The sequence below is a fragment of the Rhynchophorus ferrugineus genome, unplaced genomic scaffold (assembly GCF_030347505.1).
Source record: "Rhynchophorus ferrugineus isolate W39M unplaced genomic scaffold, kcgeb_rfMv2 rfM9, whole genome shotgun sequence".
Lineage (NCBI taxonomy): Eukaryota > Metazoa > Arthropoda > Insecta > Coleoptera > Curculionidae > Rhynchophorus > Rhynchophorus ferrugineus.
The window spans coordinates 39,442,626-39,460,160 of NW_027472588.1; the positions used below are offsets into that span (position 1 = coordinate 39,442,626).

Below are 17,535 nucleotides of genomic sequence, written 5' to 3' on the forward strand. Positions count from 1 at the left end.
TAACTGCATGTTAATATCATCAATATTGTTTGCCACTAAAATTGTGATAACAAGCTACATACTTATCAATAATGATAACAGAGTTCCTATATTTATTTTCTATTGGTCTAACTATATGCCTACGTCACACACTACTGTTTAATTAGATGAAAAAAGCGGTACTTCTTTCTAATAGCTTATGTTCATTTTATCATGCTTGGTTCATTGCCCATTGTTTCTGCAGGTATCGCGACTGTTTGGTTAGTTTACTCTATAACCCCTACATAACATATCGTAACACTTTTATGTTGTAGGGTTTCTCAATAAGGGCGGGTTGACGTTGAAATAAAATTGAACAAACTGTTATGGGTTGTATGAATGATACTCATTTAATACTTATTTTGCTATTTGGAGAGGATCCAACGAATCAGAGATCATTAAACTCGGTTTAGCCGTTCTTGAGTTATAGATATTATAGGTATTTATTTAGCACAATAAACGCCACACCACTTTCAGTGAGTCTATTTTCCCTTTTAGAACGGAAAAAAGACTTTCTGAACTATCCATTTTCAAAACCCAATACATTTTTTTAAAATTACATCTTACTTAAGCAAAAGTTAAGAATATACTTATAACAGGTCAATTGAAAAGACCCCGGCCTGAAACATAGATGGCGCTACTAGAATTAAATCCATATGTTTTTTTAGTTAGCCCCAATACTCAAAAGACGCGTGTATAAATTTGACAGCTGTCGGATCATTAGTTTGTGAATTATAGCATTTTGAGTGAAGCAATTTTTGTTATTGTGAAAAAAATTGATAAAAAGGAATTTCGCGTGTTGATAAAATATTGCTTTTTGAAGGGAAAAATTACAGTTGAAGTAAAAACAACCAGGAAAATCAACCATCAAGGATTGGTATGCTAAGTTCAGATGTGGTGGTATGAGCATCGAAGAAGGTAAACGTAGTGGATGCCCAAAAGAAGTTGTTACCGAGGAAAACATTTAAAAAATCCATAAAATGATTTTGAATGACCGTAAATTAAAACTGCATGAAATAGCAGACACTCTAAAAATATCAACTGAACGTGTACATCATATCATTCACGAATATTTGGGTACGAGAAAGCTCTGTGCAAAGTGGGTCACTTCTGACCAAAAACAACGACGAGTTGATGATTCGGAGCAGTGTTTGAAGATGATCAGGCGTAATAAACCCGATTTTTTGCGTCGATATGTGACAATGGATGAAACATGGCTCCATCATTTCACTCCGAAGCAATAGTCGGCTGGCAAGATTATGGCGTCTGTATTTTGGGAAGTGCATGGAATAATTTTCATTGATTACCTTGTAAAAGAAAGGAACATCAACAGCGACTATTAAATAGAGTTATTGGACCGTTTGAAGGACGAAATCGCCGAAAAACGGCCGCATTTGAAGAAAAAGAGTGCTGCTTTATCAAGACAACCCACCGTGTCAAAAATCCATGAATTAGAGCTCGAATTCTTTTCTCCTCCACCGTTTTCTCCAGATCTGGCCCCGACCGACTATTTCCTGTTCTCAGATCTGAAGAGAATGCTCGCTGGGAAGAATTTTTCGTCGAATGAATAGGTGATCTCCGAAACTGAGGCCAATTTTGAAGCAAAGGACAAATCGTATTACAAAAATGATATTGAAAAGTTGGACTGTCGCTATAATCAGTATATCACCCTTGAAGGGAATTATGTTGAATAAAAAAACTAATTTTGCCAAAAATAAAATGGGTTTTACTTTGGTAGGCCGGGGACTTTTTAATTAACTTGTTATATAGAGGTTTTACTTAAATAGGCGAAACCGAGGAAATGTTTTGCGTGATCCGACTAATGCTGGCTCTGAGATCACTTATTTGATTGGTTCATTTGGATTGGCCTAGAAAGGCATTTGATTGGCTAATTTCTATAACCCGATGTTTGTTTCTACGGTTTGTTTATGACGCCATTTTTGTGTGTCTAACATTGAGTACTTTTGTTGATTTTTATTTTATCATCATAGAATATAGATACTGTATTTCTGTATTCTAAGATTATAATGTAGCTTCATTTTCTAGAAAAGTGTATCCAGTGTATGTGCGAAAAAAAAACCGGAAAACGACGAAGTTGTTACGTTACGTTAATACTCTATATATTACTCTATGACTTAAACTGGCACTTGGTGGTCAGTTGACACTTGATATTTGGCAGTGTTAGTTTAAGTATATGGAATGTTTCTTTGGATCATATCAAGATTGATTAAATATTTTATTTATGTCCAAAGCTACTACACAGTCCAACGTCATGGATTGATAATGGTGATCTGCGAACCTGAGAAGCGAATTCTTTACAAAGGACAGAAACGTCTTGCTGAAGTGGACTCGTGTTTTCGGAAAGTGGATTAATTTGGTGGCACGTGGCAGACGAAAACGTAACATTCTAACTTCTTTATCTAACACTTCTATAACTATATATCATTATCATTATATCTAGAAAACTTGTATTGCATTTATGTTAGTTTTCTTGGAATATGCTTGTATTTTTTGAATATTTCTTGAAATACTGGCTTGTATAATAGTAACAGGTCAATTAAAAAGTCCCCGGCATACGGTCCTTCAAACGGTCCAATAACGCTATGTAATAACTTTATGCTTTGGCGCGGGTTCATCGTATGCAATCCACTCGGATGACTATCGATTAGACTTCAGAGTGAAATAATGGAGCCATGTTTCATCCATTGTCATATATCGACGCAAAAACTCAGGTTTATAACGCCTGATCATCTTCAAACACTGCTCCGAATCATCAACTCGTCGTTGTTTTTGGTCAAAAGTGATCCACTTTCCACAAAGCTTTCTCATACCCAAATATTGATGAATGATTTGATGTACACGTTCAGTTGATATCTTTAGAGTGTCTGCAATTTCATTCAATCTTAATTTACGGTCATTCAAAATCATTTTGTGGATATTTTAAATGTTTTCGTCGGTAACAGCTTCTTTTGGGCGTCCACTACGTTCATCGTCTTCGGTGCTCATATCACCACGTCTAAACTTAGCATACCAATCCTTGATGATTGATTTTCCTGGGGCAGTGTTCGGAACTCGGCATCAAGCAAAGATTTTGCTTCAACTGTATTTTTTCCCTTCAAAGAGCAGTATTTTATCAACATGCGAAATTCCTATACTTGTGTGATTTACTTTAAATTATAATATAGTATAATAACAGTTTTTATCCAGTTAATCCTATAGCTTGTTTTTTATTCAATAACTAATTGTTATGAATCATTTTATGTGACGGATATTACATAACAAATATGTTAGTTGAGATTTTTTTATCCACTTATTTAAAGGAACGTGTAAAAAATGTTTACCTAGAAAGAATACGGAAAATTTTTCAAATAAACATGTTTTCTGCAATCTCATTACAGCCGCCATGTGCCAATTAATAGTAAACAATAACATGACGACACTATTTTAAGATATAGTCAGAGATACTATATATTTACAGATCGTTCTCTATTTCTTATTTATTTGACTTTTAAGTCGTCACCTGTAATAGTTCGGTTAACAATGTTGCTGTACATAGTGGTGTCATTGGTTGCCCTTTTACTTTATATAAAACATAAACAATTGTATTGGAAACGACGCGGTTTATATCAATTCAAACCCGAATATTTCTTCGGCAATGCCAGGAAAGAGTTGTTAGGACAGAGGTCCATATTTCTGCTGTTTCGTGAAACGTACGAAAGAGCTAAAGCCATGAAGGAGAAGCATTTCGGTATATATTATTTCTGGGAACCGGTCTATGTGCCTACCGACCTCGGCATTGTCAAGAATATAATGATAAAGGATTTCCAGCATTTCTGGGGTCATGGTTGGTACTCGCATCCCAAGGACCGTATGTCTAGGCATTTATTCGCCCTGGAAGGCGATCCTTGGAGATTGATCCGGACCAAACTGACGCCAACATTTACGTCCGGTAAAATGAAGATGATGTTTGATATTTTGGTAGCAAAGACCGACGGTTTAGAGAAATTGATAGACCATCATATCTCTCGTCGACAGCCGGTTGATATTCGAGAAACCGCAGCTAGATTCACGACTGATATCATTGTCAACTGCGCTTTCGGCATCGAGAATGACGCCTTGAGCGACAATGAAAACTATTTCCGAAAATACGGCAGGAAAATGTTTAGACCCAGCACTTTCTACATGCTGGTCTTCAATACCGTCCCATCGTGGATCTTAGGACCAATTGGTTTCAAATTCGCTCCACCGGAACTGGACAAATTTCTCACAGACACCATGTTGGACACGATTCAGTATAGAAATAAAAACAAAATTCACCGTAAGGATTTCATGAATTTACTCTTGCAACTCAAGAGTGGTGAGAATAACGGCGATATCTCTCAGAAAGTGTCGAGAAAATTGACTGAAGACGAAATTCTGGCTCAGTGTTTTGGGTTCTTCATAGCCGGGTACGAGACGTCATCAACCACAATCACCTTTGCTCTGTTAGAGTTGGCTTGCAATCAGAATGTCCAGGATAAATTGAGAGAAGAGATTGTTGAAGTGTTGAATCAGAATGATGGTCTTATTACTTACGAAGCCACCATGGATATGAAGTATTTGGATATGGTTATAAGTGGTAAGTTTTGTTGATGAACTGTTAATTTAATGATGTACCAGCAATGTTAAAAATTAATTCGTCTTGCTGAATAACTTTTAGATATATTAATTTTGATCGCTACCATCTTGGTAATGTGCCGTTTAGTTATAATATTTATTGAAATTAATTGTTTTATTATTGCCACTCAGCGGAAACTGCGTCAAAAATATCCTAATCATCCAGTGCCTCACTAAATCACAATTTATCGTTTACATACGAATTTTCGACAATACACAGGCCTCGTTCTGGAAGACAACGGACATCTCGTAACGCTGAAAATGTGACTCTGGTGCACGATAGTGTTGCAGAGTCTCCAAAAAAGTTAATTCATAGACCTGGTTTCCAGTTACACATTTATGCACGCAGTTCAAGACGAATTTTGTTCCCGTACAAAATTCAACTAGTCCAAAAACTACTACCGAGAGATCCTGATCAACGTAATGCAATCCTAAGGCTGTTTGGTGAAATTGAAGATTTTTCGTCTAAACTGATAATGAGCGATGAAGCCCAGTTTCTTCTCAGTGGCCACGTCAATAAACAGAACAGTCGGTTTTGGGGAACACATAATCCTCAATTAATCCATGAAACATCATTACATCCACTAAAATCAACTGTTTTGGTGTGGCGTTCATGCATCGTTGGTTCCTATTCATTTGAAAATGATCTATGTATTGCAGTTACTGTTACTGGTGACCGGTAACAAGACTTGATTCGAAATTTTATTATGCCTGAAATGGAAGAGCAAGGATGAGAGGACATGTGATTTCAGCAAGATTATTGAATGACGTTTTTCACGAATACTAATTTCGCGAAGTGGCGATTTGACATGGCCAGTATTGGTCACGAAATTGAAAAAATTCAGCCTCAGATGTTGTAAGATTTCATGGAAAATGCCTTAAAAATAGCCAAAAGTTGCATAGCGAATCGCGGTCACCATTTAGCCGATATAATTTTTTAATCATAACGAAAAAAAAATGTAAAGACCATATAAACTTTCTATGAAAACTAAACCTACTTATCTTTTCTTTGAGCAAAGTTATAGGCAATCAAAATGGTAGCGGGACTTTTGCCCCACGTTGTACGTTTTATTAACTATTTCTAAGTGTTTACATATTATAATGTGTTTGAGTTAATAAACAAATATATTGAAAACTATAATAGAGGTAAACATGTTTTTTAGATCTCTTATCTGGTGACTCATAATTTATTTATATTGTAGAAAATAATTATTAATATTGTTTACACTAAATTATCTCGTCGTTTCGTCTTGATAATATTATAGAAACTACACCTGTAAATGTTTTTTTTTCAATTAAATGAAATTCTGAGATTGACATATCTTATATCTTATTAGAATAGATTTAAAGAAGAATATTAAGAATTTAAATTAAATAATTAATTTAAAATAAGAAGAATTTAAATTATTAAAAAAAAATCATGATTTCAGAAACTCTAAGAAAACATCCACCAGTACCTAATCTACCACGCGTTTGTAGTAAAACGTACAAGGTTCCCGAGACTGAAGTAGTTATAGAAAAGGGTACTAAGGTTCAAATACCAGTATGGGGCATCCACATGGACCCCGAATACTACCCGAATCCGGAGATATTCGACCCTGAACGTTTCACCGCAGAGAATAAAGCCAAGAGGCCCGACATGTCTTACCTTCCTTTCGGAGAAGGTCCTCGAATGTGTATAGGTAATTTTGATTTTATATTAACATTATTATTAGTGTTGGGAACTATCGACTGTTTAGTAATTGACAACTTTTTACTATGGACTGTTAAAATTATTTAAAATGAATTGATCTGTATACCACAGAGAATAAAACAATTATCTCCGTCGTTTCTTCTCTCAAAAATTAGTACAGGAGGGAATTAGTACATCTTCGTCTATTATTGCTCAACAGAAAAGCAGTGAAAGTTGAAGTAGTCATTTGATCGACTAGTTCGACTGTCATGTGACTATCGACTGCTTTTACTATTTTCCATCGACAGTTCCCAACTTTATTTTTTATAAATTATGTTGTTCAATAAGTTCTCGGGACACCATCTACCTATCAATGGTAGATTGTCATTTATCAACAGACATCTACAAAAAAAAAATTCATGATTTTATTAGATTTGGTTTAACCATTTTATAAACATAGCAACTTGTATACTAAATAAATATGTTCACTGTAAATGAGACTGGATATTTTCCTTTAATTTCCGCGAACTTATCGATACTCTAGCATATTAAATCTGATTAAATATAACGATCATCTTCAGGTCTCCGTTTTGGAATGATGCAAGTTAGAGTTGGACTGATTAGTTTGATCAAAAATTTCAAGTTTACCTTGAATGAGAAGACAAGTAACCCAATTAAAATAGAGAAGGTCAGTTTTGCCTTGGGAGTAGACGGAGATGTCTGGTTGAATGCCTCTAGAGTATAAATATATATAAACTATTTTTGGGATAAAATTGTATGTAATAAATTTTTTGGAAAATGATTTTTCTTTTATTTTATTTTTTCATCAATTTCCCAATACTTTAAATAGTTATTCTGTTATTCGGGACGGAGGCAAATCCAGGAAATTAAAAATCATGAAAATCGGTCCATCAGTTCTCGATTTATAAGTGCTCGAACAAATCGGACTTCGTTTTATATATTAAAAAACAAGAAGAAAGACGAAAAAGCTGAAAACTGTATTAGAATTTGGATTAGTTCAAGTCGAAATCCTTCTTTGACTTCGGCATCAACACTTGCAGCTTATTGTCAATTATATAACCCTCAAAAGATGCGCGTATAAATTTGACAGCTGTCGGATCATTAGTTTGTGAATTATAACATTTTGAGTGAAGCAACTTTTGTTATTGTGAAAAAAAATTGATAAAAAGGAATTTCGCGTGTTGATAAAATATTTCGTGGCTTGATGCCGAGTTTCCGGACTTCAACCATCAAGGATTGGTATGTTAAGTTTAGATGTGGTGAAATGAGCACCGAAGACGGTGAACGCAGGAAGACGCCCAAAAGAGATTGTTACCGACGAAAAAAAAATACACAAAATGATTTTGTATGACCGTAAATTCAAACCGAATGAAATAGCAGACGCTCTAATGATATCAACTGAACGCGTATATAATATCATTCACGAATATTTGGGAATGAATATGCTCTGTGCAAAGAGGGTGCCGCGCGAGCTCACTTTTGACCAAAAACAACGACGAGTTGATGATTCGGAGCAGTGTTTGAAGCAGTGATCAAGCTTAATAAACCTGAGATTTTCCGTCGATATGTGACAATGGATGAAACATGGTTCCATCATTTCACTCCGAAGTCTAATCGAGTCATCCGAATGGACTGCATACGATGAACCCGTTCCAAATCGTGGAAAAATGCAACAGTCGGCTGGCAAGTTTATGGCGTGTGTATTTTGAGATGCGCATGGAATAATTTTCATTGCCTACCTTGAAAATGAAGGATCATTAATAGCAACTATTACACATAGATATTGGAGGACGTTTGAAGGAGGAAATCGCCGAAAATGGTCTTATTTCAAGAAAAGAATGTGTTGCTTCACCAAAAAAAAGGAACCGTGTAAAAAATCCATGAATTGGACTTCGAATTGCTTTCTCGTCCACCGTATTTTCCAGATCTGGCTCCCAGCGACTATTTCCTATTCTCAGATCTCAAAAGAATGCTCGCTGGAAAGAAATTTTCGTCGAATGAAGAGGTGATCGACGAAACTGAGGCCTATTTTGAAACAAAGGACAAATCGTACTACAAATATGGTATCGAACAGTTGGAGGGTCGCTTAATCAGTGTATCACCCTTGGTCGGAATTATGTTGAATAAAAGAAACTAATTTGCAAAAAATTTTTTGTTTTACTATGGTAGGCCTGGGACTTTTCAGTTGACCTATTATTTATGGTAAGGATATTTGTAACTGTCCAAACATTTGTAAAAAAATGTGGTTTTGTCAAAAGTGCACATATTACATTCCCATTACCTTTGTTAAAACGTTATATATTACCTATTTACCAAATATACTGATTAGAGATATTTAGACGTAACAATAAGAATGGGACGTTGCAAATATTGACAGAAGTACTAGAATAATAGAAATCTTCATTGATAGAAATAATTTTAATTCTCAAGAATAACTTATAGTCCTCATAACTAAGGAAAATTTTATATCTAATCGTTCCTAAATACGATATTTACTTAAGCAAACTACGACAATTTAATCTACTTTATGCTTTTTTTTTAGAGAAATAACGCGTAACTTAAGGCGCCATACTTAACAGTTATGCGACTTAAAGATATTTTTTTGATATAAAATGCGTTTTTCCGATTACTTCTGCAGACATATGAAGTATCGGTTATAGTTGTGACTGAGTGCTTGTATCGTCGGTAGCAATGTTGTTCTCCATAGTGTTGGTACTGATTACGTTCTTACTTTACGTGAAGTATAAACAATCTTATTGGAATCGAAGGGGCTTGTATCAGTTCAAACCGGAGTATTTTTTCGGCAATTCGAGACAGGAACTGCTCGGCCGAAGGTCCCTGTTTCTCTTGTTCCGTGATGGTTACGAAAAAGCCAAAGTCCTGAAAGAGAAGCATTACGGAATATACTTCTTTTGGGAACCGGTCTATGTCCCCACCGATCCGGGCATCATCAAACACATTATGATCAAAGATTTTCGACATTTTCATGGTCACGGTTGGTTCTCGCATCCCAACGACCGTTTGTCGAGGAACCTGTTCTCTTTGGAAGGCGATCCTTGGCGATTGCTTCGGACCAAACTGACTCCAACATTTACGTCCGGTAAAATGAAGATGATGTTCGATACTTTGATGGCGAAGACCGAGGGTCTGGAAAGATGTATCGACGAGCACGTCGCCCGTCAGCAACCCGTCGATATCAAAGACTGTGCGGCTAGGTTCGCCACGGACGTCATAACCAGCTCCGCGTTTGGTATCGAGACCGACGCCCTGACCAACGATGAGAACGAGTTTCGAAGATACGGAAAGACGATGTTTCGACGCAGTATTCTTTACATGCTTCTGTTCAATACGGTACCGTCGTGGATTCTGGGACCTATGGGTTTCAAGTTCGCTCCCACCGATTTGGACCGTTTCTTCTCGCAAACTGTATTGGATACTATACAGTATAGAGAAAAAAACAACGTCTCCCGCAAGGATTTCATGCATTTACTCTTACAGCTTAAGAACGGTAACGCCGGCACTGAAAGTTCGGCGAAATCGTCAAAGACTTTGACGGACGACGAGATCATCGCACAGTGTTTCGGTTTCTTCGTCGCTGGGTTTGAGACCTCATCCACAACGATCACTTTCGCTCTGTTGGAGTTGGCAGGTAACCGGGATATTCAGGCCAGGTTGCGAAAAGAGATTGTCGAAGGGCTTGAACAGAACGATGGCGTTATAACCTACGAGGCCATGATGGGAATGAAATATTTGGATATGGTAGTAAATGGTAAGTGTCCCTAAAAACTAATATTAAAAGTCTATTAAAAGTTTTTTTGTACGCCATCAAGATGTTTAATATATTGCCTGCTACAATTTGTAAATTCATTTTAGAATCAGACAATATTTTCCTTCTCATTTTAATCTAGTTAAAAAGAGACACAATGCCGTCTGATTAGTTCGAAAACGTAAACAAATGAGCCTGTCAAAGTCGCCCGGTTGTCAGACGTGTGCAAAATTCTTGAAAACAATAGTGATAAAAGGTTATAACCCTAACCTATAAACTGTTGTAGCTATATAATCAGGTGTAGTTTTTAGATGCACTATAACGTTAAAATAAATTAGATTTGATAACATTTTTGTTCAATTATTTTATTTAGATTAGAATATTGTTGTATATCGAAGCCAAACTGAACTAAAACTCAGAGTTGATGCGGCAACATTGCGACGTTTTGATGTCACAAATTTAAATGACGTATGTACAAAATAACAGGCTATATATCGTTAATATACGAGTACAAACTGAAAACCGCCGTTATTTGTCAAATTTTAAAGTTCTTGAGTTGTTAGATAGAGAAAACAATGTTGTACATAAAATACAATTTATTTTCTCTCTTCTTTGCGTAAATTAAGACACGAAGACTTGTTTATTTAAATTTTATTTAAACGAACAACGTAAAAAATATGTAAAATGAAAAAGAGTAAAATTGAGATAATATAAAATCAACGCTTAGTGGTGAATATATTAATGAAGTAAATTTACTCACCGGATGAGCTACTAAATCATATGATTTTGGCCTCTTATTTCTTGTCATTATATGTAACTGCCAAGATAGGTTTTAGCGAGATAGGCTTATAAATTAATTTTATAAGATTTGTTAAAAAAGTTTATATGGAAGCTTCATTGGTAGGCCTTTTAATATGTCCCATTTCGTCGAATAGTTAATAAAACATTTTTCAGTTCGTTGAAAATGTTCGAATTTGTATCAAGTACTTGAAGAAAAAGGCGGTTGAAAGTTACAGAACGCTGTGCGAAGATTTTGGAGACCATGCTTTATTCATTTCAACATGTAAATATTGGTTTCGTCCATTTAGAGTGGTGATCTGAGTGGTTGATACTGACAACACATTAACCGATTAAACCATCAATAGGAATCACTATCGAATACAATTCTAGCGTTATTTCGAAAATTGGGCGAAAAGCAGCCAGAGTACATAGCTATTCTTCACCATGATAAGACCCAATCAAGTGTTGCAAAACTTGTGAATATATACTTGGAAACATTAAAAGAGGAAGTGCTACACCACCCGCCGTATTTTCCAGACCTTGTACCTTCTGATTATTCATTGTTCCGATATATAAGTCGTGATCTATCTAAGCTAGCTTCAAATAAAAACAATTCTTTAAAAATAATATATAGGCTAATTTACAGGCCTGTAATAGTTCGATGAATCTATTCGCGATGGAAGGGAAACCTTGGAGAGTGCTTGGAGCGAAATTCACTACGTCGTTTACGACCAGAAGGATGAAGATGATGTTCGATACTTTAGTGGCGAAGACGGAGGATTTGGAAATAATAGTCGAAGGTTTCATGGCTCGTGGAAATTCGGTTTACGACTGATATCATAGCCAGTTGCGCGTTTCGTATCGAACCATGGAGGCTTCATATAGTGTTACAATCATGACCAACCAAAGAGTTTAGCAAATCCTCCAGCAATTGATATTCCAGAATCTTTTTTATTTTTATAAAGACATCTGATATATTTTATAGAGACAAGACAAGACAATCGAGGTTGTATAGATAAGATTTTTGCACTTTCGTCAGTTCAAAGAAGAACTTAATAAATTAGGAAAGTGCGCAATTGTCGTTTTCATTGATTTTCGCTCTGATTTCGACGTACGCACTGACTCTGATTTTGGGCAGCGTTGGAACCTAAACATATTGCCCTGAAAGTTATTAAACTTCTTCAGGCGTCTTATTGTGGTTTCATTAGCTCTTTGCGAAATGATTCTTCGATGTTCGCCAAAGAGATCTCTTTCATCCACTGGTTTTTAGCGTCAATATATATACTAATATATAGTCTACAAAATTATATATAGGAGTATAATAGTTCGAGTGTAATGTCGAAATGTTTTAAGCTAATAAAGAAATGGAAAAATCTAATGTGGTATAACCCCTTAATGTAATTTAAGAAAAAATCCATACAACCTTAAATAGTATTAGTACGTCTGTTCGAAATATGATATATTACTTATTTAATCATTGGAAAGGTCATGTTTTAATTAATGTCGGGTACATGACGGGTGTAAGTTCCTAGCCAATAGTATCAGAAGGAAATTAGCAAATGTTCACTATCGTAGTTACATTCGATAATATTACTTTTATCTACTCAAACTATACGCAGTAGTTTTCCAAGTACTCTTAAAGTCACTTTACATACGAATGCCTCTCAGTGCGTGTTTCGCTAAGTAACAATGATGATATATATAGTGTTTGCGGTAATTGCTTTATTATATTACGTGAGATATAGACAAACGTATTGGAAACGACGGGGTTTATATCAATTTAAACCCGAATATTTCTTCGGCAATGCCAGGAAAGAATTATTCGGTCTAGGTTCCATTTTCCTGTTGTTTCGCGACACTTACGAAAAAGCCAGAGCGTTGAAAGAAAAACATTTCGGAATATATTTCTTCTGGGATCCGCTTTATGTCCCCACCGACTTGAACATCATCAAACACATCTTAATAAAGGATTTTCAACATTTCCACGGCCATGGTTGGTTCTCGCATCCCAAGGATCGCTTGTCGATGAACCTATTCGCTATGGAAGGCGAACCGTGGAGAGTGCTTCGAGCGAAACTCACGCCGACGTTTACGTCCGGAAGGATGAAGATGATGTTCGATACTTTAGTGGCGAAGACGGAGGGTTTGGAAAGAATCGTCGAAGGTTCCATGGCTCGCGGAAAGCCGGTTGATATAAAGGAAACAGCATCTCGGTTCACCACTGATATCATAGCCAGTTGCGCGTTTGGTATTGAGAATGATGCCTTGGGCGATGACCGAAATGATTTCCGACGGCAAGGGAGAAAAATGTTCAAGCCCAACGTGATTTATATGCTCCTTTTCAACACCTTGCCGTCGTGGATTTTGGGACCGTTGGGTTTTAAGTTTGCTCCCAAAGATTTGGACAAATTCTTCTCCGAAACAGTGTTGGATACCATTGAATATCGGGAGAAGTACGAGGTTAGGCGTAAAGACTTCATGGATTTGTTATTGCAGTTGAAAAATGGAAGTGATGACGGGAAGCAACCGCCTGAATCCCAAAGAATAACCGTTGACGAGATAATTGCACAATGCTTTGTTTTCTTCTTGGCTGGATTCGAGACATCTTCGACAACAATCACCTTTGCTCTATTGGAACTGGCATTTAGTCAGGATATTCAGGAAAAGTTGCGAAATGAAATCCTCGATGTGTTAGAACGATACGACGGATTGCTTAGCTATGACGCCATGATGGAGATGACATATTTAGATATGGTGGTCAGTGGTAAGTAACCGAAAAACTTAATGAAATACAAACTTAATGAAAATCATCAACGGGGCAACTTATCACTTTGTGGTTACAATTCTGTGGCCAAAGTTAATGTTATGATAGACATTTCATAATCCACTAAGTTTAAAATGAACAATGAACGACTTCTGATTTTCCGCCATATCAACACAGCAATAACATTATACACAACTATCTGATTATTTCAGATAAAAAATATGTGAAAACTTCGTACGTGCCTATAAATTTTGAGCGTTTCCCTCGATTTCCCTCCCTTTACCCCCTCAGATCCTCACTTGGTTCCAATTGGATCACCTCGGAAGTGCACTCTTTCAAATAAAGAAAGAATTTTGAAAATCGGTCCTTAATTGACGGGGAAATCGGCGAACATACATAAAAAAATATACAGCCGAATATAGAACTTCCTCCATTTCTGAAGTCGGTTAAAAAATAATTAAAACTTGGAAATGTCCTCTTAATGAAACATTTTGAAAGGATGCCCAGGACGTCACAGAGATAAATTACTTAAATTTTTAATTATGATTATAGAATACTAATATTTATTTTTCAAAATACCTTTTTTGTAGTATCTGCATTTTTATAGCTTAATGACGGTTATTATGCTTGCGTTTCTTTGGCATACTGACAATCATTCCATGATCACGTATTATTATCGCCGCCTTACCTCTACTTGATTCATTCAGGATAATTCACACCAAATCTATGTTCAAGTTATAATCTACAGAATGATCGAAGAACTATAGTGTTTCATAATATAGTTTGGGTATATATATTCATTCATATACATTTTATATTCATTTTTATTATAAAAAACATTATGTTCATTATATTTCATTAAAATAAAAGTAACAGTTTTATCTTAGATATTTATATTATAATTTGGAAGAATATATACTGTAAGAATAATTACAGTTACAATATCATATATATATATATACAAATATATATATATATATATATATATATATATATATATATTTATATATAGATATAAAAGTCTAAGATACAACTGTTACTTTTATTTTAAGTCAAATAGTCAATACTCAAGAATCAATTAATAACAGTTTTGTAATTCACTGTACAACGTGGGGTAAAAGTCCCGCTACCATTTCGATTGCCTATAACTTTGCTCAAAGAAAAGATAAGTAAGTTTGTTTAATTTGGTCTTTACATTTTTTTTCGTGTTGGTTGAAAAGTTGTATCAGCTAAATGGTATCATCATCATGATATCCTGCAACGTCTGAGGCTAAATTTCTTCAATTTCGTGACCAATATTGTCTTTAAGATGTTGAATAGTTCGGGACTTATTCACATAAACTTTTGATTTTAAAAAAACCCATAAGGAAAAGTCTGGCTGACCATACTAAATCGCCACTTCACGAAATTAGTCTTCGTGGAAAAACGTCATTCAATAATTGAATTGTTGAACGAGCTGTGTGTGTTGTGGCCCCATCTTGTTGAAATCACATGTCCTCTAGTCTTCGTTCTTCCATTTCAAGCACAAGAAAATTTCGAATCATGTCTTGGTATCGTTCAGCAATAACAGTAACAGCAACACCGCATTTTCAAAAAAATAGGGATCAATGATGTTTCCAGCATGAATACCACACCATACAGTTGTTTTTAGTGGATGCAATGATGTTTCATGAATTAATTGAGGATTCTGTGTTCCCCAAAACCGACTGTTCTCTTTATTGACGTGGCCACTGAGACGAAAATGGGCTTCATCGCTCATTATCAATTTAGTCGAAAAATCTTCAACTTCACCAGACAGCCTTAGGATTGCATTACTGTACTCAACTCGTTGATTAGGATCTCTCGGTGACAATTTTTGGACTGATTGAATTTTGTACGGGAACATTTTCAAACAATCGTGTTCAAAATTCGCCTTTACCTGTGTGCAGAAATGTGTAACTGGGAACCACGTCTCGGAATTAATGTTTCTGGACACTCTGCAATATTATCGGGCACCAGAGCCACATTTCCAGCATGACGAGACGTCCGTTGTCTGCTGTCGTATCGTACTGTCGAAAATTCGCACGTAAACGATGAATTGTGGTTTTCTGAGGATATTTTCGACGCAATTTCTGCTTAGTGGCAATAATTGAACGATTGTTTTAATAAATATTGTCATTATTTCTGCTTGAACGTCTACACAACACAATGGTTAAAGCGAAACTGAGTTAAACGTCACATAACCAAGATGGCGCGCAATCAATATGGTAGCGGGATTTTTTCCCCACCTGTTATTTCGACAATGTAGTAATTCAATAAAGATTGAACTTTGAAAATATAAAGAAGTCTTTTTTTTTAATTTCTAGACTAGAATACTTCCTGAATGTTGTTTTTGTTATCTATTATCTATAATTTTAATAAGCGAATGACCTGATGAAGGATATGTGGTTTCAGAAACGCTACGGAAATATCCACCAGGAGGAAACCTTCCGCGCGTATGTAGCAAAACCTATAGAGTTCCTGGGACCGACGTGGTTATCGAAAAAGGTACCAAAGTCCAAATACCCGTGTGGGGCATCCAGATGGATCCCGAATATTATCCCGATCCGGAGACGTTTGATCCCGAACGATTCACTGCCGATAATAAAGCGAAAAGACCCGAGATGACCTTCCTTCCTTTCGGAGAAGGCCCTCGAATGTGTATAGGTAAATCCCATCTTTTATTTGGTGTAAACAACGAGCCGAATAACATTTATTTTAGGTCTTCGTTTTGGAACGATGCAGGTCAAGGTTGGACTGATCAGTTTACTGAAGAAGTTCAAGTTTACTCTTAACGAAAAGACACGCACGCCCATTGAAATGGAAAAGGTTAATTTCGTCCTGGCAGTTGAAGGCGATGTTTGGTTGAATGCTTCAAGGGTATAATTCATTTAACAAATATTATAGTTACAATAAATATTCTATGACCTCTATCGTTTTAATTCATTTTTTTACCGACGAGGAATTATCTAGGCTGGTCCTACGGTTTAACGTGGGCTCCTAACTACGGTCCTCAGTATTAAGCCTACCGACTGGCGAGCGACCGACTTAGAAATCATCCCAGAAGACGTCCGGCCTTACACAGTATGGTTACTGACGTGACTGGGATCATTTTCCCTGTCGGATTTGGCACTCTTGCCTAGGACAATCACAAATGTTAAACAATCACACACATGAATTTGCGATCATACGCCAGCAGGATTCGAACCCGAAATTATCGCAACAGTAGGTGGGCCGTCCTGTCGCCTTTACCAGGGCGCCAACCAAGCCGACTGTATACATTTTGAACTAAGTTATACAAGAATAATGTTTATTATATATATATATATATATATATATATATATATATATATCACTACATAGTATAAAACAAAGTCGCCTTTTCTGTCCCTATATCCCTATGTGCGCTTAAATCTTTAAAACTACGCAACGGATTTTGATGCGGTTCAATAGATAGAGTGATTCAAGAGTTATATGTATAATACATGCATAATATACTAAGGCAACATTGCTAATTTTAGAGGTTTCTAACGTGATGTCGTAAATTAACCTATTTTTTAGGCTTATTTAGCAATTAGCAAAAACGCTGCCTAACCCTACGAGTTAGATCAAATTAATGTACTACAGTATTGTATACCATAAAAAGGTCTACAAAAAAGTCCGCGATGGTATATGTTTATCTTTTAGGGATAACCCACATTAACCATTTTTATTGTTTACTTTTTACGTGAGAAAATGGCTTATTTACGAAGCTATTTTAAGCAATACGGCATTAATCCTTATCGAATTAAGTACCTTAAATACAGTGTGCAATTAATATAGATCAATATGGTTCCTTAC

The 17,535-nt window shown here is 35.9% G+C and overlaps 2 protein-coding genes across 3 annotated transcripts; both read left to right on the forward strand.

Moving 5' to 3' along the window:
- Positions 1–3,514: 3,514 nt before the first annotated feature.
- Positions 3,515–7,148, forward strand: LOC143202957 (cytochrome P450 6a8-like). Its single transcript, XM_076414984.1, has 3 exons — positions 3,515–4,636; positions 6,105–6,356; positions 6,928–7,148. Exons 1-3 carry the CDS (start codon positions 3,559–3,561, stop codon positions 7,089–7,091), a joined length of 1,494 nt encoding a protein of 497 aa, XP_076271099.1. The 5' UTR covers positions 3,515–3,558; the 3' UTR covers positions 7,092–7,148.
- Positions 7,149–9,022: 1,874 nt separating this feature from the next.
- On the forward strand, positions 9,023–16,626 carry LOC143202958 (putative cytochrome P450 6a20). 2 transcript variants are annotated; one of them, XM_076414985.1, is made up of 3 exons: positions 9,023–10,136; positions 16,111–16,362; positions 16,418–16,626. In XM_076414985.1, exons 1-3 carry the CDS (start codon positions 9,059–9,061, stop codon positions 16,579–16,581), a joined length of 1,494 nt encoding a protein of 497 aa, XP_076271100.1. In that variant the 5' UTR covers positions 9,023–9,058; the 3' UTR covers positions 16,582–16,626. The 2 variants fall into 2 exon arrangements, with proteins under 2 accessions (XP_076271100.1, XP_076271101.1); XM_076414986.1 differs by lacking the exon at positions 9,023–10,136 and adding an exon at positions 12,515–13,677.
- The last annotated feature ends 909 nt before the right edge of the window (positions 16,627–17,535 follow it).